Source organism: Gopherus flavomarginatus, chromosome 2 (genome assembly GCF_025201925.1).
Source record: "Gopherus flavomarginatus isolate rGopFla2 chromosome 2, rGopFla2.mat.asm, whole genome shotgun sequence".
Taxonomy (NCBI): Eukaryota; Metazoa; Chordata; order Testudines; family Testudinidae; genus Gopherus; species Gopherus flavomarginatus.
The window spans coordinates 43266255-43292022 of NC_066618.1; the positions used below are offsets into that span (position 1 = coordinate 43266255).

General features: G+C 43.8%; 1 protein-coding gene across 1 annotated transcript in view; it reads left to right on the top strand.

The window, feature by feature from the left end:
• Window positions 1-661: 661 nt before the first annotated feature.
• ITGA8 (integrin subunit alpha 8) overlaps window positions 662-25768 on the top strand; it is a 182056-nt gene continuing 156949 nt past the window's right edge. The window contains exons 1-3 of the mRNA XM_050939513.1: window positions 662-1014; window positions 1509-1633; window positions 23172-23272. Of these exons, the coding sequence (XP_050795470.1) occupies window positions 662-1014; window positions 1509-1633; window positions 23172-23272 (579 nt within the window). The remainder of the gene's footprint in view (window positions 1015-1508; window positions 1634-23171; window positions 23273-25768) is intronic.

Consider the following 25768-nt stretch of genomic DNA (forward strand, 5'->3'; position numbering starts at 1 on the left):
TAAATGTGTGGGTTAGATCACACACACACGGCTCACAAACAACTTGGAACCACGGATTCCACCTTTCCCTAAAATCCCACCTGTCCGTTTCGGGGCATTTGCAGTCCAAAAAAGAGTTAGAAGTGACTTGTCCTTCCCGGTTTCTCCGCGGGGGAGGGCGCTGCTCACCTTTATTTGCCCCCGCTCCAGGGTGCCACCAGTGGCTACCACACCACAAACTTCGGGGGAAAACTTTGCTCTGGGGATGCTGCTGCGCGTTATGTACGGGCTTGTACTTTCATGCTTTAATTGCCCTCCTCTAATTTAGCAAAGCAGCTGAACCTCCCCCTGACTTGTTGGCTATGCAGGGAAGGCTCAGATTCTACCTTTCAGACAGGGCAAAAATCTGTTTGCTTTTAAAGTGGGGAGCGACTAGATCCCCTCGGATCCTATTCCAGGGGCATCAGGCAACCCCCAGAGAGTAGACTCCCTCGTGTATGTCTCTCACACGGCGTGGGGGAAGAAAGAAAGTTCAGAGCCAGGGAGCCGCGGTCCCCGGCCGGCCACCCACCCATCAGCGCGCCCGCTGCCCCAGCGGCCGGCCACCAGGGGGAGCCCCGGAGTCAGCCGGCGACCACTAGAGGCTGGAGCCAGCGCCTGCCTCACTCGCCGCGGCGCAGAGATGCTTGTGGGCGCAGGGCGAGAGGCGGCGCGGAGCGGGGTTGCGAGGCCGATCCGAGTCGCTGCGGGTCCCTACGCACTGGCCGCCTCCCCGCTGCGCCCCGCGCCCCGCCAGGCTGCCCCCGCCGCGCTGCCCCGGGAGCGGGAGGCTCCACGGCCGAGGAGCAGGATGCTGGTCCCGGGGCGCCGCTGGGAGCCCCTCGCTCCGCCGCTGCTGCTGCTGCTGCTGTCGGGGATGCTCCGGCCGCCGGGGCTGGCGGCGTTCAACGTGGACCAGGAGAAGGTGACCGTGTACAGCGGGCCCGAGAGCAGCTACTTCGGCTACGCGGTGGATTTCCACCACTACACCGGCGCGTAAGTAGCCCCGGGCTGCGCGGGGTCACCGCGGGTCGCTTCCCGCCCTGCCCCGGAGCTCGGCGGCCCCTCCTCGGCCCTTAGCCCCAGAGCCGGGGCGATCGGAGACCCGGGGGGCAGAGAAGTTCTCCATCAGCCCAAGTCTTCCTGACTTAAGCCAGCCAGGGCGACGCTCGCCAGGGCACGCGTGGAAACCAGCTTCGGGATGGGGGGGATCTGCCCAAACACCTAGCGGTGGCAGCCCATTGCGGGTCTCTCTGTCACCAGCCCGTGATTACAGCCCCAGCTGCCCCCTCGCCCGCAGGGGTGATCTCCTCGCAACAGGTCGGAAGGAGAGCTCGCTGGAGCATGTGGCAGCAGGGGAAGGGGGCTGGTGATTTCTGCCAGCCCCAGGGCTCTGGTGGGGGTGATAATGTGTTGGCACAAATGATCTGCCATCAGTTCGCCTTTATCTTTTGCTCACCAGCTAGTGATAGTCACAAATGTTTTTGCAGAGTAAGTGTCCTGGTCGGTGCTCCCAAAGCCAATACTACACAGCCGGATATACAGGAAGGGGGAGCGGTGTATTACTGTCCTTGGCCAGCCGCCGAGTGCAAACAGATCCCCTTTGATACTACTAGTAAGTGAATCATTATAAGCATATAACGTATAGCGTATTTTGCGTTGTATTGTATTGCTAAAGTCACCCCTTACTGCGAGTTGATTCGCCGCTCCGTTCACGTATGTCTGTCACTCGTGTGTGTAGTTCCCTAGAGAAATTTCACTCTTGGAAGTTTGTGTGCGGGGGGGGGGGGGGGTGTGTTTAATGGTCCCTACAGAAATAACAATCTCGTGAATTTGGGGATTGGTGCGTAGGCGACTGCCGTTTTCCATAAGTTTGAATTAAAAGTGTTTGGATTGCACGTAACACTTTAAAAAGAAATACCCACTTGCAAATGTTCAGAAGACCAAACTCCGTGTTTCACGTAGCCCTCTGAACAGTGGAAATTGGTTGTTGGCCTTCTTCAGTGCTGCTTTCAACAAGGGATTTTCTGCCCATTCAGAGGGAGGCGGTACTTTGTGCTGCATGCTGATTTAATTCTTTGCAGAAAGGAAGAATTTTCTTTCAAAATACTGGATGTTGGATGCAAACTGATGTAGGCATAATGTGGATAGATTATATCCGACCACTTTCAAAATCCCAAGACAGATGTTTCTTATTTAATTAAAGGGAACACACATTTTAAACAATTCAGGCTGTTTACGTTTTCTGTTTATAGCCCTTGAAAATAATTTAAACCTAGTGTTTCCAAAAACATTTAAACAGAATGGTTTAATGTAGGCATATTTATGTAATATAATCTTTAGAAACAAAAGTTACAATTCACCAGATTGTATTTAATTTTAGTGCTTATTTGTCATACAAATATTAATATAATACAACAAAGTCTGTTTCTATGAACATAAATGAAATTTCAGTCAACTTCCCCATATCTAACAAATCAGCAACACAGTTCCCTAGCTGTCTGTATGCGAGTGCATGGAAGAGTCCCAGTTTACTGTATTGTAAACATTGCAATACACCTGCAATACCTGGATATAGACTCTCTCTAATTCTGTATGCATGTAGGTGTACTGAGTATACATGTCCCCTGTGCTGTGTGTATATATTTTAATATATGCATGTGTATATATGTACACAGCAAATATTGCCAAGACACTTACTATTTACATCTGGGTAAATAACGCCCTTATAATGCCACAGGAGCGCACAGTGCAGTGCTATGTGTTTAAATATAAATTGTTTTCAAGTATTGAAGCTTAATTCAAAGTGAGGATCCAGTACATTTGAAAATGTTATCCTTGAAAATGATTGCAGTGGAAGCATAGGGCCAGATCAGGCCCTTGTGTGGAAAACACCACAGTGAGTGGCTAAACAGATTCAGGAATCAGAGTGGTAGCCGTGTTAGTCTGTATCAGCAAAAACAATGAGTCGTCCTTCTGGCATCTTAGAGACTAACAAATTTATTTGGGCATAAGCTATCGTGGGCTAGGGTTATAGCCCACGATAGCTTATTCCGAAATAAATTTGTTAGTCTCTAAGGTGCCACAAGGACTCCTCGTTGTTTTTGCAGATTCAAGATGACTCCACAAGTTATATCAGTCATAGAATTTCTGAGAGATCTGGAATAAAGGTTTATCCTTCTGGAGTAGGTAGGAGGTGCGGTGGCCAGAAGCGCTTGACTGCTTGAACCATGGGCTTTGCCATGCAAATGCTAGTTTGTGACCAGATAAGAGAACTTCATTTTCCAGAATAGTCAGTCCAAAACTTTTCCAGAGCACTAAGCTGAAGCATGGAGTGATCTCAGGGAGTCCACAGAGGCAAGGTAATACCCTATGTTTATAGGGGCTAGAGACAAGAGAAAGGAAAGTGTACTAGGGTATGTACTGTATATACCAATGAATTCAAACATAAGCCTGAGCTAGGATGTGGGTGCTCAGAATGCTTTGCATATGTCATCGCTGATTCCATCAGCATTAATTTATTTATACATCTGGGGTGTAAAATCGATTACCTTACTTGGGAATGATGCCACTTATGTTCGGTTCAGCTCCCTTCTCTTCAGAATATTTTCAGCTATATGAGCAAGTCTTCTGTACCTTTTTATCTCCTCTCTACTCCAAAGCAGAGCAGACAATACTGTCTTTAGCCTGGATCATGAGCTTTCGTGGGTGAATACCCACTTCGTCAGATGCATTCACCCACAAAAGCTCATGCTCCAAAACGTCTGTTAGTCTATAAGGTGCCACAGGATTCTTTGCTGCTTTTACAGGTCCAGACTAACACGATTACCCCTCTGATACTTGACACAGATGTTTTCAGAATATTCTTATACGACCTTATATGACCTCTGTCACTGTAAGAATACCTCAGACTCATTAATAAATTTATCCCTTCGAGGTGATACTGTCCCATTTCTGAGACACAGAAACAAAGTATTTAGGTTTGCCCAAGGTTACACAGGGAGTCTATGGTGGGGCTAGGAATTGAATATGGATCCCCTTCATCTCAGTCTACTGGCTTAATCACAAGACCATCATTTCTCCAATATTAGGAAGTTTCACTTATTAAGAGTATAGTAGATGGGGAATTAAATATACTGGCTTTAAATAAAAAAAGGAATGTTTCACACACAGAAGTAGTTTTGTAAAAGGCATTGAATTTGTTGACATCAAAGGGCTCGAAATAACCTTCCAAAAACAGGAAAGAAAGAGAAAATTAGATGATTTCAGAGCTGAAAGCTTTCATTTTAATGCCTTTTTATACAAAACTCACCTTTTTCTTGGACCTAGTCCAGTATTGGCTGCTCTTTCAGTCAAGTGTGCTAAGTACAATGAAAGGAAAACAAACTGTTGAATAATTAATAATTTGCTTCACTAAGATTAGAATAGAAACTAATGCGGTACACAGACAGAGAGAGAGAACACATTACATACCACTTAAATGGCAATGCAAACTGACAGCTAAATCCAGCATTTCCTTGAATTATAAACATAACAAGTCTTTAATGTTCCCATTAAGGGGGTCTAGTCTCCCCTTGACACACAAGTAACTCACTTGTAGTTTTATAGTCAATGAGAGTTACCTTGTCCCAATGAGAGAAGCACACTTGGATGCTTTTCTCACTTGTATTGCCAACAATGACCATCAGACTTAAAAAAAATAGAAACAAAGGAAAGTTAATTGAATGAGAACACTTTCCATAAGTGCCCTTTACAAAAGAGCTATAATAATACTTTTGATTTACAGGAGTTTGGAATTACCTTGTGAACATTATTAACTACAGAAAGATAGATTTTAAGTGATTTTAAGTAGCAAGCATAGAGATCAAAGTGGATTACCTAAGAAACAAAAATAAATTTGCAGACTAAGTTCTATGAACTAAACAGAATTTGATTTAAACAGTGTCTCACTCCAATAAATGGTACAAACAGGTCACATGTCTTCAATACACAGGCTGGAACTGCCGTTCAGCCTGGGACCACCCTCCCCCAGTTCAAAGTCTTTGTCCTACAGACATGTTTCCAGGTGTTGAGTTGTGGTGGGAGTGAGGCCAAGTCATGATGTCACTTCCCCTCTTTTATAGTTTCTTCCTGCTTGCTGTGATATGGAGTCTGCCCCCATTGGTCAAGCAGCATCCATTGTCTACATGCTCTCTCTCAGAAGTCTTCTGGGATGGCTGCTGGGAGAGTGGATTCTCTTTGGTGGGAAACCAGCAAGTCTGGCTACTCCACCGTTGTACCTGAAAGGCTGGTTGTGTGTGTTCTCAGCCTCATAACATATCTCAATGACATATACAGCAATGCTTCAGAACCTCACATATAATAATAGCATATACAATCCAACATCATATTAATGGTCAACAGATTAAGGCTTTTAACATGATACCTTACAAGGCATACTTTGTTCAAAACATGTAATAATTATATGATAGTGGTGAATATGGAGGTTTCAGGGTGTTGCTTTGAGGTATAGAATGCCCCAGTGCAAAGTCCAAGATCATGCATTTAGGGACTAACAATAAGAATTTTTTCTATAAGCTGGGGACATATCAGTTGGAAGTGATAGAGGAGGAAAAAGATCTGGGTGTATTACCTGATCACAGGAGGTTTATAAGCCACCAATATGATGCAGCTGTGAAAAAGACTAATGCAGTCCTAGGATGCACCAGGCGAGGTATTTCCAATAGAGACAGGGAAGTGTTAATACCACTGTACAAGGCACTGGTGAGATCTCAGGATCCGGAATATTGTGTGCAATTCTGGTCTCCCATGTTTAAGAAAGATTAATTCAAACTGGAACAGGTGCAGAGAAGAGCTACTAGGATGATCTGAAGAATGGAAAACCTGCCTTATGAGAGGAGCCACATAGAGCTTGGCTTGTTTACCCTAACCAAAAGAAGGCTGAGAGGAGATGTGATTGCTCTTTATAAATGCATCAGACGGATCAATACCAGGGAAGGAGAAGAGTTATTTAAGTTAAGCACCAATGTGGACACCAGAATAAATGGATATAAACTGGCCATCACCAAGTTTAGGCTTGAAATTAGGTTAAGGAGTGAAGTTCTGGAACAGCTTTCCAAGGGGAGCAGTGGGGGAAAAAACCTAACTGGCTTCAAGACTGAGCTTGACAAGTTTTTGTAGAGGGTGGTATGATAGAACTGCCTACAGTGGCATGTAGCTGACTGCTAGCAGCGCATATCTCCAACGGATCATTATGGGGCTCTGGATGGGGAGGGCTCTGAGTTACTACAGATAATTATTTCCTAGGTGTCTGGCTGGTAGATCTTGCTCATATGCTCAGGGTCTAAATGATCTCCATATTTGGAGTCAGGAAGGAATTTTCCCCTAGGTCAGATTGGCAAAGACTCTGGGGGGGTTTCTCCTTCCTCTGCAGCACAGGGAAGGGGTCACTTGCAGGTTTAAACTAGTGTAAATGGTGAATTCTCTGTATCTTGAAGTCTTTAAATCATGATTTGAAGACTTCACTAACTCAGCCAGAGGTTAAGGGTCTATTACAGGAGTGGGTGGGTGAGGTTCTGTGGCCTGCAATGTGCAGATGGTCAAACTATATAATAGTGATGGTCCCTTCTGACCTTAAAGTCTTTGACTTGAATTTCAAGCATCGTTCGTTCATCAACATTCCAAATGCATCACCAGTATTTGAATTTGTGCTATTAATATCCTCCCTCTGCTCAAATGTGGAGAAAAAAGAGAGAGAGCTGATACATATAATGTAATGACATCAATCAAGAGTCAGGAAGCTGTATTATGCCACATGCTAACTTTATGATGGGATAGTAATTACAGCTGTTCTGTAATAATTTACGATTACTGAATGTTGATCTGGTTATTGAGATGTTTACTGTCTGAATGTATTGGTATAGATTAATATGGGGTTGTAAGGAAAAACAAGCAAGGGAAGAAGAATGGCTCAAGATAAGCCTCTTCTCCACAAACCCTTGCGAGTTGTTAGGAGACAATGCTGGACAGGAAGAGGTGTTGGAACTGAGACCAGTACATAGTGAGATATGTAAAGTTAGTTTCATGTCTGTCACTGCTTCAGGGTGCCTTCTTCTAGCTGCCAAACACAGAATGGATTCCTTAGTATTCTGCTATCAATATCTGTATATCAGAATATAGCCAGTTAGGCAGAAAGTCATCCTAACTGAGACCAAGAATATCTGCTACGTGTTCATATTTGTGTAGAAAAATCACAAGGCATAATCTCAATTGTTCTACAGTGGATTATCCCAAACTGTCATGTATCATATAAGAATATGTAAATCTGTCAAGTCATGATGATTTTCATCCACCAGTGATAAAACTAACCCAAAACTAACTTTTAGTGTTTTATGGCATGTGATGTGCATATTTGTGGGTGTTAATATCTAGCTTGTGGAAAGGTAAGGGAACTTCATTTTTTTCAGATCAGTCAATCCAGGTCTTCTCCAAAGCACTAAGCTGACTTAATTACTAAGGGTATGGCTACACTTGCATATGGCTACACAGGGCTGGGAGTTAAACCTGTCTTCGTACAGCTGAGTAGGGAAAGTGCTGCAGTCTGTCCACATTGACAGCTACCAGTGCACTGTCGTGACCACATTTGCAGCATCTGCAGGGGCATTTGGAGCAGTGCATTATGGGCAGCTATCCCAGCGTTCAAGTGGCTGCAATGTGCTTTTCAAAAGGAGGCGGGTAGGGTGGAGTGGAGTGTGACAGGGAGCGTGGGGGAGAGAGAAAGTGGATTTTTGGAGCCGACACTGTGTCAGCTCCCTGCCTTGCAAGTTCCGACCCCTCCCCTCCACCCCTCTCTCACTCACTGAAAGCAAACAGCAACTGTTTTTTTTTCCTCACAAAAAAAAGATAAGCAGCCTCGCCAAAACGGACCCCTCTCCTCTCCCTCCCGCCCACCACGCTGCTTCTCTCCTCATGCCCCCTCCCTCCCCCTCTCTTCAAGCAAACACTAGTTGTGGGCATTCCAAAGGGAGCCCCCCTGCCTCTGCCCATTCATAGCAAACAGGAGTTGTGTTTGTTTTTTTGATAACCAGCTCCGGAGCCTGGAGATCACAACAAAACAAAGAGAGTAATCTTCACTTAAAAGGATTATGGGAAGCTTCCGGAGGTCAGTCACAGCGTACTAAGATTATTCCCTGTTTACACTGGTGCCCCAGCGCTGCAGCAGCAGCGCTATACTCTTTATTCCTCTTTGGGAGGTGGAATACAAGCAGCGCTGTAGCCACAGAGATACAGCGCTGTATGTGCCTTGCCAGTGTGGACGGGGAGTGAGTTACAGCGCTATAAAGCCACCAACAGCACTGTAACTCTCAAGTGTAGCCAAGGCCTAAGCAACAACAGCAATTAATGCCCTTAGTGATGTATGTTCTTTGCTGTCTAGGTGAGATGTCTTTACGGATTCTCCACTTTGTTCCCTCTTTTTCCCTCCCTCCTCTTAAAGGTGTCATGTTGCACTGACCTACCCTTAAGCAGTGGAAAGCTGGATATGACTCTCTTTGGGGTATAATGAGAGGGAGATGGGGTTGGAGGAGCATGTTTTAGTGTGATGTGAGCACTGGACAGGCAATCAAGAATTCCTGAGTTCCTATCCTGGTTCCGAAACTGATTTCCTCTTTTGCCTTCAGCAAGTCACAACTTCTTTGCTTCAGTTTCTCCATCTCAGAAGTGGGGCTAAGAATACCCACTTACCTTGTAGCTGTGAGGCTTAATTACTTAATACAGGAGAACCTCAGAATTATAAACACTTTGGGAATGGAGGTTGTTCATAACTGAAATGTTTGCAACTCTGAACAAAGTGTTATGGTTGTTCTTTCAAAAGTTTGCAACTGGCCATTGACTTAACACAGTTTTGAAATTTTACTATGCAGAAGAAATGCTGGTTTTAACAATTTTAATTTAAATAAAACAAGCACAGAAACAGTTTCCTTACTTTGTTAAATATTTTTTTAACTTCCTCTTTATTATTTTAGTAGCTTACGTTTAACATCATAAGGACATTAGTGTGACCGAGTATGGCCATTCTTAAGTCCATCTATCTCAGTATCTTGTCTTCCAACAGTGGCAAATGCCAGGTACTTCAGAGGAAATGAACAGAACAGGTCATCATCAAATGATCCATCCCCTGTCACCGATTCCCAGCTGTGTTAGCTATTTTTTTTCCGGTCTCTGCTGCTGCCTGATTGTGTACTTCAGGTTCTAAATGAGGTGTGTGTGTTGACCAGTCAGTTTGTAACTCCGAGGTTCTGCTGAACTTGTGTTTTGAAGGTGAGAATTGGTCTGCAAGTACTAATATGGGTGTTGTTCCTTATGGTGACCAGAAGGGGGTAGCAGAAGGGCAACTTGCAGAAATCATTCCCCCTATTTGACTAAGTGCTTTACTTGTAAAGCATCGAGAACATCTTGCAGCTCCTGACCAAACTTGAGTCCCCATTTTAACTGTTTATACATCAGATCTGTTGGAATATGAACAATACACATTTCAAAAACTCATTTTAAAATGATTTAGGTACATAATGGGGAGAAACAACTTTTAAAAAGGCAGCACTGATGGGGCACAAATTTGCCAGTCTTCCAGGATTCAGCACGTTCTCTCTCTCCTGTGAGTGTGCTTCATCATCTATTAGTCAGACAGGTTGTATTTTTCAAACTAGCTGTAGAAAATATGAATAGCCTGTCAAGAAAAAAAGGTAGGGGGGGAAAGTCTAGGTTAACTCTGGCCAAGTGTGCGGTTGAGAGAAAACATGAGCCAGTTTGGCCAGAAGCTGAGCTGATTGTTACAAAACCCAGGTACTGTAGAAGGAAAGGATATATTGTGAGACTCAGGAGATTTAGTTATATTAAAAAAAACTATTAACTGTAAAGATGATAAAATCCTGTGGGAAATGTAGAATCTTGTTATAAAATAGGATTTGCATCTCAAGAGAAAATATTAAGGGAGAAAAAGTTCACCCCACCTTCAAATTCTGACACTATTGATTCAACAACACCGGTTTTGCCTTACCATGGGCTTAATGATTCCCATGTAGAGTTCTGATTTATGGCAGGTATGTGCTTTCTTTTCCCAGTCTCTGTCACATTTTAAGGAGAAAAAGGAAAAAAGTAATTTAACTCCCATTGACTTCAATGATAATGTCCCTGAGTCAGGAAAAAGTGAAAATGGAACAAAAACTTCTGGGTATGGCCCAATTAAATTAAAATAACTTGCATGAATGAAATCTAATGTACAATTAAAAAAATGTAAATCCACTTATGCAAAATCTAATTCATTTCAAAATAGAGCCCCTCTCATGATAATCCCAAGAGATTTAACTGCTCTAAAACATTAATAAAAATAATATCTAATGCTTTCCATCTGTAGACCTAAAAGCACTATGTAATGGAGGTCAATATCATTACCTCCAGTTTGCTAATGTGGAAACTGAGGCACAGAGAAGCAAACTGAGTTTCCTAAAGTCAGTCTCCTCCTCTCCCAGTTTCCAACAGGACCAGTTATCACCTTTTTGCTTCACCAGCTAGACCTGGTTCCCTAGATTCTAGTTCCTAGCCTTGTGATTGTGCTCGGCACTTCTGTGTGAAAGATCTAAAATCAATGCTTATGTGAATGCTAAGAAGGAAAATGGGTGACTAAGGCCTGGTCTACAGTACAAAGTTAGGTCAATTTAAGACACCTTGTGTCATCTTAGTTGTGCATGTGTCTATGCTTAAATTTGTCTCCCCCTGATGTAAGCTCTCCATTACACTAACATAGTAACACCACCTCCCCAAGCAGCATTGAGCCATGGTCAATGTATTGATGTCAACACATGAATGTAGGTATTGTTACCTGTGTCAACATTAACAGTCATCCAGCAGCTGTTCCACAATGCCCAGCAGTGAATTCCACTGCCCAGGGGTCATGGCAAATGGAAGCCGCCTCCTGTCACTTTAAAACTCTGTGAATTTTTGAATGCCTTTTCCTGATTGTCCAGTTTGGAGACCACATCTTGCAGCTTGCATTGCTGTGTGCCGCTGGCCAGCTGACCATGCTGGCTACATGCTCCAGACACACTTTGGCTTGGAGTAGACAAGAGATATTGGATCTCCTGGGCCTGTGGGAAGAAGAGATTGTGCAAGTACAGCTATGGACCAGTCATAGAAATATGGACATCTATGATCAGATTGCATGGCAGATGCAAGAAAAAGGATACGACAGGGATTAGTGGTAGTGCCACATGAAAGCAAAGGAACTGTGGAAGACATACCAGAAGCCCAGGGAATTCAACAGTCATTGCAGTGCCGAGCTGCAGACCTGCTGCTTTTTTAAAGATCGTCATGCCATATTTTCTGGATACCCCATCATCACCATGGATACCCCGAGCCATAGGCCCCTGGCATGACAGTGAGGAGGAGGAGAAGGAAGAGGGACACGTGACCAAGGGGTCCAGCTATGCCATGAGCCAGGACCTGTTTGAGACTCCACTGCAGTCTAGTCAGTCCTGACAGTCAGACATGGGTGAGCCTGATGTAGGGGAAGGAACTTTGGGTAAGTGTGTACATTTATTTCCCAGTGCAGTGATGCTTCCCCCAACTTCTCATTGGAATTTTAATGTGGATACTCTGCAATTCTCTCCCAAAGTTTTCAAGGGATGGCAGGCACATTTCCTCCTCCATGGTGGGACACTTTCCCATGCCACTCACTGATAACTTCGGCAGGTACCATTGCAGTACACAGGCTAGTAGCATCTGGGCCTGGATGGCTTTGGGATGCCATTAACAGCTGTGGCCTTGAGGGGTTCTCCCTCTAGCCCTGCAGAACACCTTAGCCAGATAAGAGAGAGGATTTGGGATGACATGTTCAGCGAGATCTTGCTTCAGACTGTGAACAGAGGGCCTGGAGCATGAATATTGCAGACTGTATGGAGAAGGAAATAGCTGGCAGGAGAAAGGCCCAGGAGTCAGAGAGGGTGATGCACAAGTACATAATGGCATTTATCCAGCAGCACACACAGATGCTGCAGACTCTTTTGGACCTACAGGTTCAACAATCCTGGGCTCACCTCCTTTTGCAGTCCATGGAGAACTTCAGTATAGAACCTCTCTACAAAACCCCTCAACATTCCCTGTGGAATCAGGAGCTGCATCCTTATCCCTACTATACCTTGGGGGAAAATGAGGGGCTGGGGAAGGGGGACGACACACATTAAGGACAACCACAGCTTCATGTACACTGACTTGTGAGAACAACTGTTGATGAATGTGTAGCTAAAAAGGAAATGAATGTTCCTTTCCCTTCTTTAAGCTCTGTGCTATACATTTGTTAAGATTTTAATGTATTTGCTTTTAACTTGCACAGAAATTTTTTGAAGTGTTTTACTATGTATTACTCGATAGAACTCTATTGTTTGGAAAATAATTCATCTGTATTAGTTCCCAACATATGCTGCAAAGTGTCTAGCAGTTCTGAAAGCACCCACCTGCTTGTTACTGTACAGAGTGACCCAACTCATAGGATCAGTGACAAACACAGTGTTATAATCATAAATGTACAGCAAACACCACCAGAATAATAAGTGCTTTGTCACTTTTATATTCATAGATGTGCACCAAGCACCACTCAGTTCCTAACAGGCCCCTAAACTTCAGGGCCAGGTAGAGCACAGAACACCTCAATGCATTACTGTGGCTTGGTGTTCTTTCAAAGCCTCCCTGGCTGTATAGCTCCACATTGAGCTATTCTGATAGCCCTTGTGTCTGGCAGTTCAAACTCAGCAGACACTCAGGTGGAGGACTCCCCCTCTACCCTCCATCCCAGCAGCAACTTTTCTCCCTTTACTTCACAACTATTATGCAAGCCAGAGCAGGCAGCTAGAACCCTTGGGATGTTTTTCTCACTGAGATCCAATTTTGTGAATACATGATGCCAGCAACCCTTCAGTCTACCAAAAGCATGTTCAACTGTCATTCTGCACTGGCTGAGCCAGAAGTTCAATCTTTGCTTGGTGCTGTCGAGGTGGCTGGAGTACGGCTTCATGAGCCAAGGGAGTAAGGGGTAGGCTGGGTCCCCCAGGATCACATCACCATTGGTGAGCTGCCAGCTGGGAAAGAAAGTCACTGTTTGTAGCTTTCTGAACAGTCCAGAGTTTTTAAAGATATGAGAGTCATGCACCTTCCCTGAGCAGCCAACATTGATGTTAGTGAAGCATCCCCGGTGACCCATGCAGCACTTGCATAACCATAGAAAAATAATCCTTTCCGTTGATATACTCTGTGTCATGGTGATCTGGTGCTGTCTGTTGCTTGACTGCAGTTTGAGATCCCAGTTGCTGCAAATTCATCCATTATGTCCTGCATATTGCCAGTGCATAAGAGGAGGCAATTAATTGCCCTGCGTACTTGCATGGCAGTGCCCCTATGCCCCTACAATGGATTTTCCAAGTGCAAAATGATTTTCCATTGACTGATAGCAATCTGCAATCTGATGTCGTATGTTTCCACAGTGTGATCAGCACTTGCTTCTCCATTGTCAGAGAAGCTCTCATTCTTGTGTACCTGCACTGGAGGGCTGGAATAAGCTTGGCACACAGAACCAGGAATACAGTCTTGTGCATCTGACAGTTCTGCAGCCACTGCTTGTCATCACAATCCTGCATTATGATATAATGCCATCAATCAGTGCTCATTTCTCGGGCCCTGAAGCAACGTTCCACTGCCTGAAGCTGCTCTACCTTTAACAGGTTCTTGCTATGTCCCACAGCAATCTGACTGCCTGGAAATCATCGTGTTCCCCACGGCTCTTCTTTGGGCTGTGCAAATACCAAAGGATCATGCATCCTGTGCTTGCAGTGCTCACGGCAATGGTGCAGAGCTGTGGAGGCTCCAGGTTTCTGTCATAGGTGGTGAACAGTAAAAAGTCCCGTGCGGGTTATGGGATTTTCAAAATAGGCACATAAATTGTGGGTTAGAGATGGCACTATGAGTTGGAGAAAATTGTATGATGGGAACTTGACCCTGCAGTCCCTGTCACCTCTGCAAGATTCATTTTTGCTCCACCAGGCATTGCCAGAACTTCCCAAAAGACAGTATGTGTTGGATGGTGGAGAGTTACCTACCCATAATACACTGCACTGTACATCGAAACAAGCATTCCTGGTGAGTATGCACAGTGCCAACATAAGCATTATATTAACTGCAGTGGTTTTATGCTGCCGTAACATGCATTGGCAAAAGTTTGTATTTTAGACATGCTCCAAATGCAAGCACTGGCATGTCTCCTCCTCCTCCTCCTGCATCTGCAGAGAGGTAGAGTGGAGACTAGCATAATCTTTTAGGGGAGTAGTAAGGAAATCCATGGGCTGTATATGGCATCAGGTGGGAAGGATCTTGTCTACAGATTGGACGTTACTGGATCAGAATTAAAACTAAGAATGGGAAGTGGATCTGCAGTGTGGCCACTGGAATATTAGCAAGAGTGCTGCTGTTTAGTCTACAAAGTCTTACCTAAGAGCAGACAGAACAGGTTTCCAGGTGTTTAGCAGTAACAGTTCACACTCATTCTTTGGGATCACAGGAAATCTACCCCTGGAGGGTTTTCCCAACATTTTAGAGAAAAGAAAACAGCTGTGCCTCGAAAGCAAGAAAGTTCAAAACTTGATACCCATGTAAATACATTTTATGTAATTGGAAATGGGAATTCCTGGTTTTTTAATGATACAGAGCTTTCTTCTCTAGTTCCAAGGAGTTCCGAGATATGGGTCTGAATATTGCCTATCCTGGACCTCAGTAACTTCTGGGGAGAAGCATCCCACTTGGAGGAGTAAGAAGGAAGCATTTTTCTGACAGGTTGATTTTTTAAAATAAAGCAGCATCAGTGGTTTGACAGCTGCACAGGGATTTGGAATATTAGAAGTAGTGTAGGTGGAGATGGATTAGTGGGCAGAATGCAGGTTAGGCTGTTTGCTTTTCTCATGCACTTTAAAGTATTGTTACCACAAAGACCACATAAAGTTATTCTTTCCTCCCTAAGTTTTTGGGGAAGGAGGACAGTTTTTGGGTGGATGTATTATAGATATATTGTACAGCTGGGATCAATTGTTTGAGTGGGATCTTTTTTCTCCTTTCTTCAGTTTGAGAAAATTGTTGTGCTTGGTTTTGTTTAAACTGTTTTTTGGAAAGGTGGTTTTTAAATTTTTTTAAATCTAAATAAATAAAATAACTAATTATGCAAACCAGTACTGCACCAGCAAATATTTGCATATGCATCCATTCAGTATGCAAATCCTGCATTTATCCATTCACAGAAGCTTTTGCAGATGCAAGTTAGGTAGCTGCATGCTGAACTGCTCATAGGTGTAATTATTCACTTGGTGAGCCAAATGGGAATTGCACGTACTCATGAAGGCTAAATGTGATCTAACATATGCAAATACTGGATTTACAGGTGTACCAATTACCTTCTCAGTTCTCAAGTGTGCAGTTGTGGCCTACAATGTTGTTTTAACATAGAGTCATATTTGACTATGTGGATTAACATTTTTCTTAATTGTGTTACTGCTGTATGGACTTAAAACACAAAAACACTGCCACAAGAGTTTTGCTTACCACATGCTTGGCCCATTCTGTGCACTGCTGCTGCCACATGTACGCTGATGTGGGAGGCTGAATTATGGAGTCCTTGAAATTATCCTCTATGACATGTGGCCATCGAGGCTAAATTCTCCTCTCAGTGACACCACTGCAACCCCCATTGAAATAACACCAATGACGTGATTTCAGTGGAAGTTCCACTGAAGCTGCTGTCATGAGCATTTGGTCCACACCACTGATAAATGCTGTGCTAGATCATGCTACCAACAGGTGCCACATGGCACGGTTTGCTGAACAGATGGAAAAGCATGTGATATTTGCTTGACCTGATGGAAACACAAGGAAACTTTCTGCATAAACTCTTGATTTCTGCAATGTTAGGTAATCTTAGTCCCATTTCAGGAAATAATATTAGTGCTCATCTTTAAATTTGTTCATGAGCCTAATCCTGAGGTCATTGCTCAAACAAACCCCACACTGAAGTCAAAGGGAATTTCCCTGAGTAAAGTTTGAATAAGGATCTTAGATTTGGTCCATGAGAACTTTATTATCCAACTCACAGCCTCAGTAACGAGGCTGGGAGTTGAGGGCATGGGCAAGGAGTCCTTTCTTCCCCACCAATGGAATAGCAGTAGAGCCACAATGGCTCCCTAGACTGTTGCTGTTTCCACCCTCCATATGAAAAATGGCTGCTGGATTCATGTAATAGGCAGAGGTCCACTGGCCTTAGCACCAGTCCTTCCAGGGCCACCTCTTGCCCTGCATCCAAGACTCTGTCAACAGCATTCCAAAAAAACCCCTTATGGAGCTGGTGTCCACACAGTGGTAGAGCCACATGGGTTTCATTGCAAGAATTGCCCTCTGGAGCCCAGTGAAATGGGGCAGCATTTCTTTGAGAAACTACATGCTGTTTTGGCATTTTAAAGAGCTGCTGTTCTGAGTCAGGCAAAATTACAAGTTAAGTCAATCAACATTTGGTATGGGATAAGGACTAAAAGGAAGGAGGTTCAGCACAGCTGAGCATGGATTACAATTATTAGCAAAGCAGGAGGTTGAGTGGTTAGGGCACTAACCTAGGACTTGGGAGATGCTAGTACAGTTCCCCGCTTCACCACACACATTCTGAGTGACCAGAGGCGCAGCCTTTCTGTGCCTTGATTGCCACTAAGTAAAGTGGGAATAATAGCACTTCTTATCTTCTAAGGGTGTGGTGAGGATAAATACATTAAAGGTTGAGAGGAGCTTGGACACTACTGTAATGGGGGCTGTCATAAACAGATAGCTAAGGGTTAATGTCTCTTTCACCTGAAGCACCTGACCAGAGGACCAATCAGGAAACCGGATTTTTTCAACTCTGGGTGGAGGGAAGTTTGTGTCTGAGTCTTTGTTTTCTGTCTGCCTGCTTTCTCTGAGCTTTGGAGAAGTAGTTCTGTTTTCTAATCTTCTGTTTCTAAGTGTAAGGACAAAGAGATCAGATAGTAAGTTATATGGTTTCTTTTCTTTGGTATTTGCATGAATATAAGTGCTGGAGTGCTTTGATTTGTATTCTTTTTGAATAAGGCTGTTTATTCAATATTCTTTTAAGCAATTGACCCTGTATTTCGTCACCTTAATACAGAGAGACCATTTGTATGTATTTTTCTTTCTTTTTATATAAAGCTTTCTTTTAAGACCTGTTGAAGTTTTCTTTACTGGGAAATTTCAGGGAAATTGAGTCTGTACTCACCAGGGAATTGGTGGGAGGAAGGAATCAGGGGGGAGATCTGTGTGTGTTGGATTTGCTAGCCTGATTTTGCATTCCCTCTGGGTGAAGAGGAAAGTGCTTTTTGTTTCCAGGGCTGGGAACGGAGAGGGGGAGTCACTCTGTTTGGATTCACAGAGCTTGTGTCTGTGTATCTCTCCAGGGGCACCTGGAGGGGGAAGGGAAAAAGGATTATTTCCCTTTGTTGTGAGACTCAAGGGATTTGGGTCTTGGGGGTCCCCAGGGAAGGTTTTTCAGGGGGACCAGAGTGCCCCAAAACACTCTAATTTTTTGGGTGGTGGCAGCAAGTACCAGGTCCAAGCTGGTAACTAAGCTTGGAGGTTTTCATGCTAACCCCCATATTTTGGACGCTAAGGTCCAAATCTGGGACTAAGGTTATGATAGGGGCCATATAAGTATCTATGATACAGTGAAATAGCAGCTGTTTTGTGTTGTACTCCCACAGAAACCTGTTCTCTAATTAAACATGCAGTGTACGGTACAAATAAAATAACACAATCTGGGTAAATTCACAGATGTGTCCATTTTTATGTGAGACAAGGTGGATGAGGTAATATCTTTTATTAGACCAACTTCTGTTAGTGGGAGAGACAAGCTTTCAAGCTTACACAGAACTCTCTTCAAGTCTTAATATCCTGGGACCAGCACGGATATAAGAACACTGCATACATTTGTATGTTATATGGGGAAAGCTGCAAGAAATAGTTGCTGTTTTATCATGATCTTAATACTGGTTTGGCTTCAGGAAGTGTTATATGTGAAGAGCTACATGATACATAAAAGCCACATCCAGAAATGGTGGTGAGATGTGCTCCCCTAGCAGGAGTTCCTGAAGGCGTTATGTTTCAGACAGGTGCAATGTCTGAGAAAACACAGCCATATTGTGCTTCAGGCAGACCCTGTGGCAGGTACCAGCTTTGCTGGCCTGTATGGAGAAAAGAGAAACAAGGCCATAGCTTGACTGATGCTCGACTCACATACTCTAGTTAGTTACCCCTGAAATAATCTTGTGCAGGCTATCTCACTGTAGTTTAGTCCCTTTATCCTATACAGCATCATGGCTTTAAAAGTGTCAGGGGACAAAGTGTAGAGTTAGAATCATAGAATATCAGGGTTGGAAGGGACCTCAGGAGGTCATCTAGTCCAACCCTCTGCTCAAAGCAGGACCAATTCCCAACTAAATCATCCCAGCCAGGGCTTTGTCAAGCCTGACCTTAAAAACCTCTAAGGAAGAAGATTCCACCACCTCCCTAGGTAACCCATTCCAGTGTTTCACCACTCTCTAAGTGAAAAAGTTTTTCCTAATATCCAACCTAAACCTCCCCCACTGCCACTTGAGACCATTACTCCTTGTTCTGTCATTGGGTACCACTGAGAACAGTCTAGATCCATCCTCTTTGGAACCCCGTTTTAGGTAGTTGAAAGCAGCTATCAAATCCCCCCCTCATTCTTCTCTTCTGCAGACTAAACAATCCAGGTTCCCTCAGCCTCTCCTCATAAATCGTGTGCTCCAGCCCCCTAATCATTTTTGTTGCCCTCTGCTGGACTCTTTCCAATTTTTCCACATCCTTCTTGTAGTGTGGGGCCCAAAACTGGACATAGTACTCCAGATGGGGCCTCACCAATGTTGAATAGAGAGGAATGATCAAATCCCTTGATCTGCTGGCAATGCCCTACTTATACAGCCCAAAATGCTGTTAGCCTTCTTGGCAACAAGGACACACTGTTGACTCATATCCAGCTTCTCATCCACTGTAACCCCTAGGTCCTTTTCTGCAGAACTACTTCCTAGGCATTCGGTCCCTAGTCTGTAACAGGGAATGGGATTCTTCTGTCCTAAGTGCAGGACTCTGCACTTGTCCTTGTTGTATAGGGTTTTGCAGGAGCTCTGAAATCCCAGCCTCCATCTTGGATTCATTCTCAGAGGGGTAATTCTTGATAAGAGGTATTGTTTGTAAAGCATAACTTCTATTCACATTTGAGTACAATCTGCCTGTACGCAAATGTTTCTTTCAAATAAAAATACTATTTTCAAACTAGAAAAGTGGTTGTGAGGATTCACTCTTCAGAGTCAGTCTAAGGTTGGCAGCTGTAAGTCAAAACCCATGGTAGATTTTCAAGCTTTAAAAGCTTTGTTTTCAATCAAGACCACATACTTGAACATAGCCTGTGTTCAGATATGTTGGTTTAATCCAAAAAGAAGCTTTGAGAGCTTGAAAGTATCTGCATATCTGGCCCCTTTAGGTGAGCGAATCAAAAGAGTGGCACCAAAGGGTGGGTGGAATTTGGCACCTCCCACTATGCAATGCCTCACGAAGGTCATCTTCTGTCACCCCCCTAAAGTTTTGGCCCTTTAATAGTTTTGTGCTTAAAAAAAAATTAAGTATATTTTTATATATATTCTTGCTGATTTCTGAAAATCACAAGTATGCATGTGATAAAGTTTCTGGCTCTTTTGCCAGTTCTGTGAGTGCTCATTGCAGTACTAGAAAACCTGTATTAGTGAGGCACAGAAATATACAAATTTCACATGGTTCATATAAATGAAAGGAACTTTCTAAAAACTTTCATACATTCAGTCTGAGTCAGTTTTTCTGATCCTGTGACTTCATACGTAGTGCTAAATTAACAAAAATACAGTCTCCTATCCCCTAATATAATGGTTCTTTCACCCCAATTCAGCTTGTATCAATAACATTTATCAGCAGTTATTGCACAGCAGAGTCTCCAATGCCACAATATACCCTGTGCTTAGCCCTAGTCTACACTACGAGTTTAGGTCAAATTTAGCAGCATTAGATCGATTTAACACTGCACCTGTCCACACATCGAAGCCATTTTTGTCAACTTAAAGGGCTCTTAAAATCAATTTCTGTACTCCTCCCCAATGAGGGGATTAGCATTGAAATCGACCCTGCTGGGTCAAATTTGGGTAGTATGGATGCAATTTGACGGTATTGGCTTCCGGGAGCTATCCCAGAGTGCTCCATTGTGACAGTTCTGGACAGCACTCTCAACTCAGATGCACTGGCCAGGTAGACAGGAAAAGCCCTGCGAACTTTTTAATTTTATTTCCTGTATGGCCAGCGTAGGGGGCTGATCAGCACAGGTGACCATGCAGAGCTCATCAGCACAGGTGACCATGGAGTCCCAGATTCGCAAAAGAGGTCCAGCGTGGACCAAATGGAAGGTACTGCATCTGATCGCTGTATGGGGAGATGAATCTGTGCTATCCAAACTCCATTCCAAAAGATGAAATGCCAGAATATTTGAGAAAATCTCCAAGGGTATGAAGGACAGAGGATATAAGAGGGACCCGCAGCAGTGCCGTGTGAAGCCTACCAAAGAACCAGAGAGGCAAACGGCCACTCTAGGTCAATGCCCCAGACATGCCGCTTCTATGATGAGCTGCATGCCATTCTAGGGGGTGCCTCTACAACTGCCTCACCCCTGTGCTTCCCTCCTCCCCCACCCCTCCCGAGCTACCTTGGCAGTTATCCCCCCATTTGTGTGACCAATTAATAAAGAATGCATGAATTTGAAACAACAATGACTTTATTGCACCTGCAAGTGGAGATTGAAGTGGGGAGGGGAGAGTGGTTGGCTTACAGGGAAGTAGAGTGAACCAAGGGGGCGGGTTTTCATCAAGGAGAAACAAACAGAACTTTCACACCGTAGCCTGGCCAGTCATGAAACTGGTTTTCAAAACTTCTCTGATGCACAGCGTGGCCTGCTGTGCTCTTCTAACTGCCCTGGTGTCTGGCTGCGTGTATCAGCGGCCAGGCGATTTGCCTCAACCTCCCACTCCACCATAAATGTCTCCACCTTACTCTCACAGATATTGTGGAGTACACAGCAAGCAGTAATAACAATGGGAGTATTGGTTTCGCTGAGGTCTAACCGAGTCAGTAAACTGTGCCAGCGCGCTTTTAAACGTCCAAAGGCACATTCTACCACCATTATGCACTTGCTCAACCTATAGTTAAACTGCTCCTTACTACTGTCCAGGCTTCATGAGCCATGGGAGCAACGGGTATGCTGGGGTAAGTGCAACCACGCAGTGCTGCTGACTGAGAGAGCAGCCTGAGACAGAAGCCTCCATCTGGCATGATATTCCAGGCAGGACTGAATCTCCATTAGATGAAACTTAAAGAGGAGAAATGACCTGGAGTCATTCCCATTTTTGTCCAGGCTCCCCCGACCGACCTCACAGAGGCTGGCCAGGAGCACCCGCAGGGCAATGACAATGGCTAGTAGTTGTATTGTACCTGTCTGCTGTCCACAAGGCAAGGCAAGGGGACACTGCTGTGTAGCACTGCAGTACCACATCTGCCAGCAGCACCCAGGAGACATAAGGTGATGGTGAGCTGAGCGGGCTCCGTACTTGCCGTGGTTTGTCGTCTGCATGGGTAACCCAGGAAAAAAGGCGAGAAACCATTTTTTGCTGTTGCTTTCAGGGAGGGAGGGAGGCCTGATGACATGTACCCAGAACCACCCACGACAATGTTTTTGCCCCATCAGGCATTGGGAGCTCAACCCAGAATCCCAATGGGCGGTGAAGACTGCAGGAACTGTGGGATAGCTACCACAGTGCAATGCTCTGAATGTTGACACTAGCCTCGGTGCTGTGGACGCACACAGCCGACTTAATGAGATTAGTGGGGACACACACAATCGATTGTATCAAATCAATTTCTAAAAAATTGACTTCTATTAAATTGACCTAATTTCATAGTGTAGACATACCTAGGAAAGAACATAGGTATTTCATCTACCACTGTCTGTAACTGCAGCAAAATATTGACTCTACTTTTTACTGGTATGTTTTTGTTTTTCATTTACCTAAATTCAGATAATGTAATATGATGTTAAAAAACTCTCTACATTCCAGGTTTGACAGTGTGTGTGTTTTCATTTTCACTGAAAATGCGTAAAAAAGCGTTGATTCTTGTGAAATACTCCTTGATAAGAACCAGAGAGAAAAGTAAGAGAAGACAGATATGAGGAGATGTGGGTAATAAGCTGCTTATATATAAATTGAGAAGTTCATTAGGAGTGACTGGTGAGGGAGGAGCATACTTTAAGACCATGTGGGAAATCAGTTTACTTCAGAGTACTGAGGGTGAAAGGAAGGGATGTCTGCTTTTTATTAAACCTGAAATGCATTATAATTGGGCTGAGTCTTTACCCAGATGGCTCCTCTTATGCTGACATCTGCAAAGTGTATATAAAGCCATGTTAAAGAACTGTCTCTTGTGGCAGTATGTACACATGTAATTCAGTTAAGAACTAAGTCCTTTACTATACTTAATACTGGTCCTTGAATAATGCACGCTGAGAAATTGCATTTGCCTGGCCAACAACGATTATAATACATATTTTGTCACAGTATAAAGCTATGTGACTTTTGAGAACAGTTTCATGAAATTTTTGCTCATTTTGCAGGGATTCCTGTTCATTCTTTATTAGAAATCCCCAGCTAAACAAATTTTTCAGTGTGGATAGAGGGCTAGACTTTTCCTTAGTTTCCTATGTTTTTCATTGCCATTACAGTCATTTCAAATATTTAATTTTATGAGAATTTGATAGAGGCATTTTTCATTGACCAATGACGTGCTTGAACAATATTAAAATGCCTTTACCACATTAATGAAACTTGTCTGAGGATGATAGATGTGATATAATTCATATGTCCATTGCTCTGTTATCTAGCTGAAACCAAGGGAGTAACATTTTTTTAAATTAGATACCAGCAGCCTGTTTCTTTCTTTGTCAGACAACAGAAAAATCAAAGTCAACAGCACCAGGGAACCTATTGAGTTTAAGTCAAATCAGTGGTTTGGGGCAACAGTCAAGGCTCATAAAGGAAAAGTTGTGGTAAGTTTAATGAATTGATTTTCATTTTCAGATGTTTACATTTTCTGAACTGTATATATTAAATGTGTGTGTGCAACTAATAGGTTTTAGAATATACATATATACAAAAACAGATTATATATAGAGAGAGAGATTAGACAATAAAAGCAATATATAAAAATCAGACTGAACTGAATACTTGAAGACCATCTGAATGCAGTGTTAGAAATGAAGAAAGGCATTTTACTCATCGTGCAAGGAAATGAGTAATCTATTTTATTATTCAAAGCATAAAATAGTGGAACTATTTTTAAGATATATAGGAACTGATAGCCATAGGTTTAAAAAACTGTAATGTATTGTAAAGCTTTGAGGAAAGTTGGCTACGGAATTACCTGAAGGAAGCCAAAAATTCCAGTGAAGATCAATTGATATCCTGATGAAAATGTTACTATTCAATATTGTATCAATATTTAGTTTTGTTTTATAGGGTAATCATATTCTATTGTATTGTTATATTGTAGTTATGGTAATGACTAAAGAAGAGTTTTGCTTTAAAAAACATTAAGTGTATGTGTTCTGCTTTTATAGAACATTTTGCAGGCACCGATAGAAAGCCCCTACTGCATATTTATACTGATATATTTGATTTCTTTCTTACACTGAGTAGTTTTCTTGCACAGTATGGAGTTGATGCATGCTATACACAGGCATTTTACATTTACAGTTTTTGCACTAGGATTCACAGTGAAAAGGATACTAATCACTTTGTGATGTGAAACTTTAGTTTGGCCATTCTTTAGTTTCCTTCCAATTATGAAACAACAACTTTTGCCTTGGGATTTGTTTAAAGCTGTTTCAGTTATTAATTAATGGGGCTAAGTATCTAAAGGAAATGCCTTACTTTAAATAGTTGATCTTGTGGTTAACCCCAGAAAAGGATTTTGACATAAAACAGGTGATGAATAAAACATCGCTCTCTTGTGTTATAGAACTAACATGTACAGTTAATTCCCTGCGGTTTTGCATCTGAGTTATCGTAGCTGTCAAGTTACAGATTTGGTACCTGCATCTGGTAGACATAATTTTATTTACAAGTTGATAACATATATACAATTATTGTTAAAAAGGAAATCCTAACATATTTTTTGGCTCTAACTAAAATTTGTCATAAAGTGTTATATTGATTTAAATAGCTGAATACTCATCATGTACTCTAATAATAACAGTTAGCAAGCTGAAATATATCATCATCTTATACAACTATTCACTGAAACTTAAAATGCCTTGGTTTTAATCAGATGTGAGGAAATCCCACCATTGATTGCTGTGCCATAAAACAAAAATACAATGTCCATTATAGACCGGTTTTGTTTTGGTTCTAGTATGTTTTCTCATCAACAGTTTTGCCAAACTTTCTGCAATGGAGCTGTAGCAGTTCGTGGCAGGACCCTCTTGGCTCCTGCTCTTGCCCCTGCTCTGCTGATAAAGTCACTTGGATACCCTGGGGTTCAGTAACCACTGGTGCTTTTTATTCACAAGTTGTGCTCCCACAACCTTTTCCCAGGGGTGAAAGTAACTTAAAGGACTTAACTGGTATGCCAGAGTCCTGAGCAGGGGGCGGGCCTTAACTGGAAGAGGTAGGGGCTTTAAATCCCCGGGCCCTTTAAATCAAGATTTAAAGGGCCTGGGGCTCTGGCTGCGGTAGTGGCAGCTGGGAGCCCCAGGCCCTTTAAATCACCCTCGGAGCTACCAGCTGCAGAGGCAGCTGGGAGCTCCGGAGCTAGGGGGCCATCTAAAGGGCCTGGGACTCCAGCTGCTGCTACTGCAGTGGAGCCCTAGGCCCTTTAAATTGCAGACGGAGCCCCAGGGGCTCCCAGCTGCCATCGCTACTGCGGGCTCAGGGCTCTGGCAGAAAGCTAAAGGGCCCAGGGCTCCACTTCAGTAGCAGTGGATGGAAGCCCCTGGCCCTTTGAATCAGCGCCAGAGCCCCGTTGCTGCTACCCCAGGGCTCTGGCAGCAGGGCTCAGGCAGCGATTTAAATGGCCAGGAGCTCTCGGCCGCAGCGGAGCCCCGGGCCTTTTAAATTACCAACAGAGCTCCAGGGGCTCCTGGCTGCCACCATTACCCCAGGGCTCCTGAAGCAGGGCTCGGGTGGCAAATTAAAGGGCCTGGGACTCCACTGCGGTAGCGGTGGCCAGCAGCGCCCAGGCCTTTAAATCATCGCCGGAGCCCTGTGCCACCGCCGCTACCTGGGGCTCTGGTAACAGGGCTCCAGTGGCAATGTAAAGGGCCCAGCATTTCCTGCAGCAGCCGGAACCCCAGGCCCTTTAAATCACCACCCGATCCCTGCTGCCGGAGCCCCGGGGGTAATGGCAGCAGCCAGGGGCTCTGGCAGTGGGGCTCTGGTTGCAATTTAAAGGGTCCGGGGCTCCAGCCACTGCTGGGAGCCCCAAGCTCTTTAATCACTGGCCTGGGGAAGCCAGTCTGGTCTGGTGTGGCTTACTGGCTCTTGCC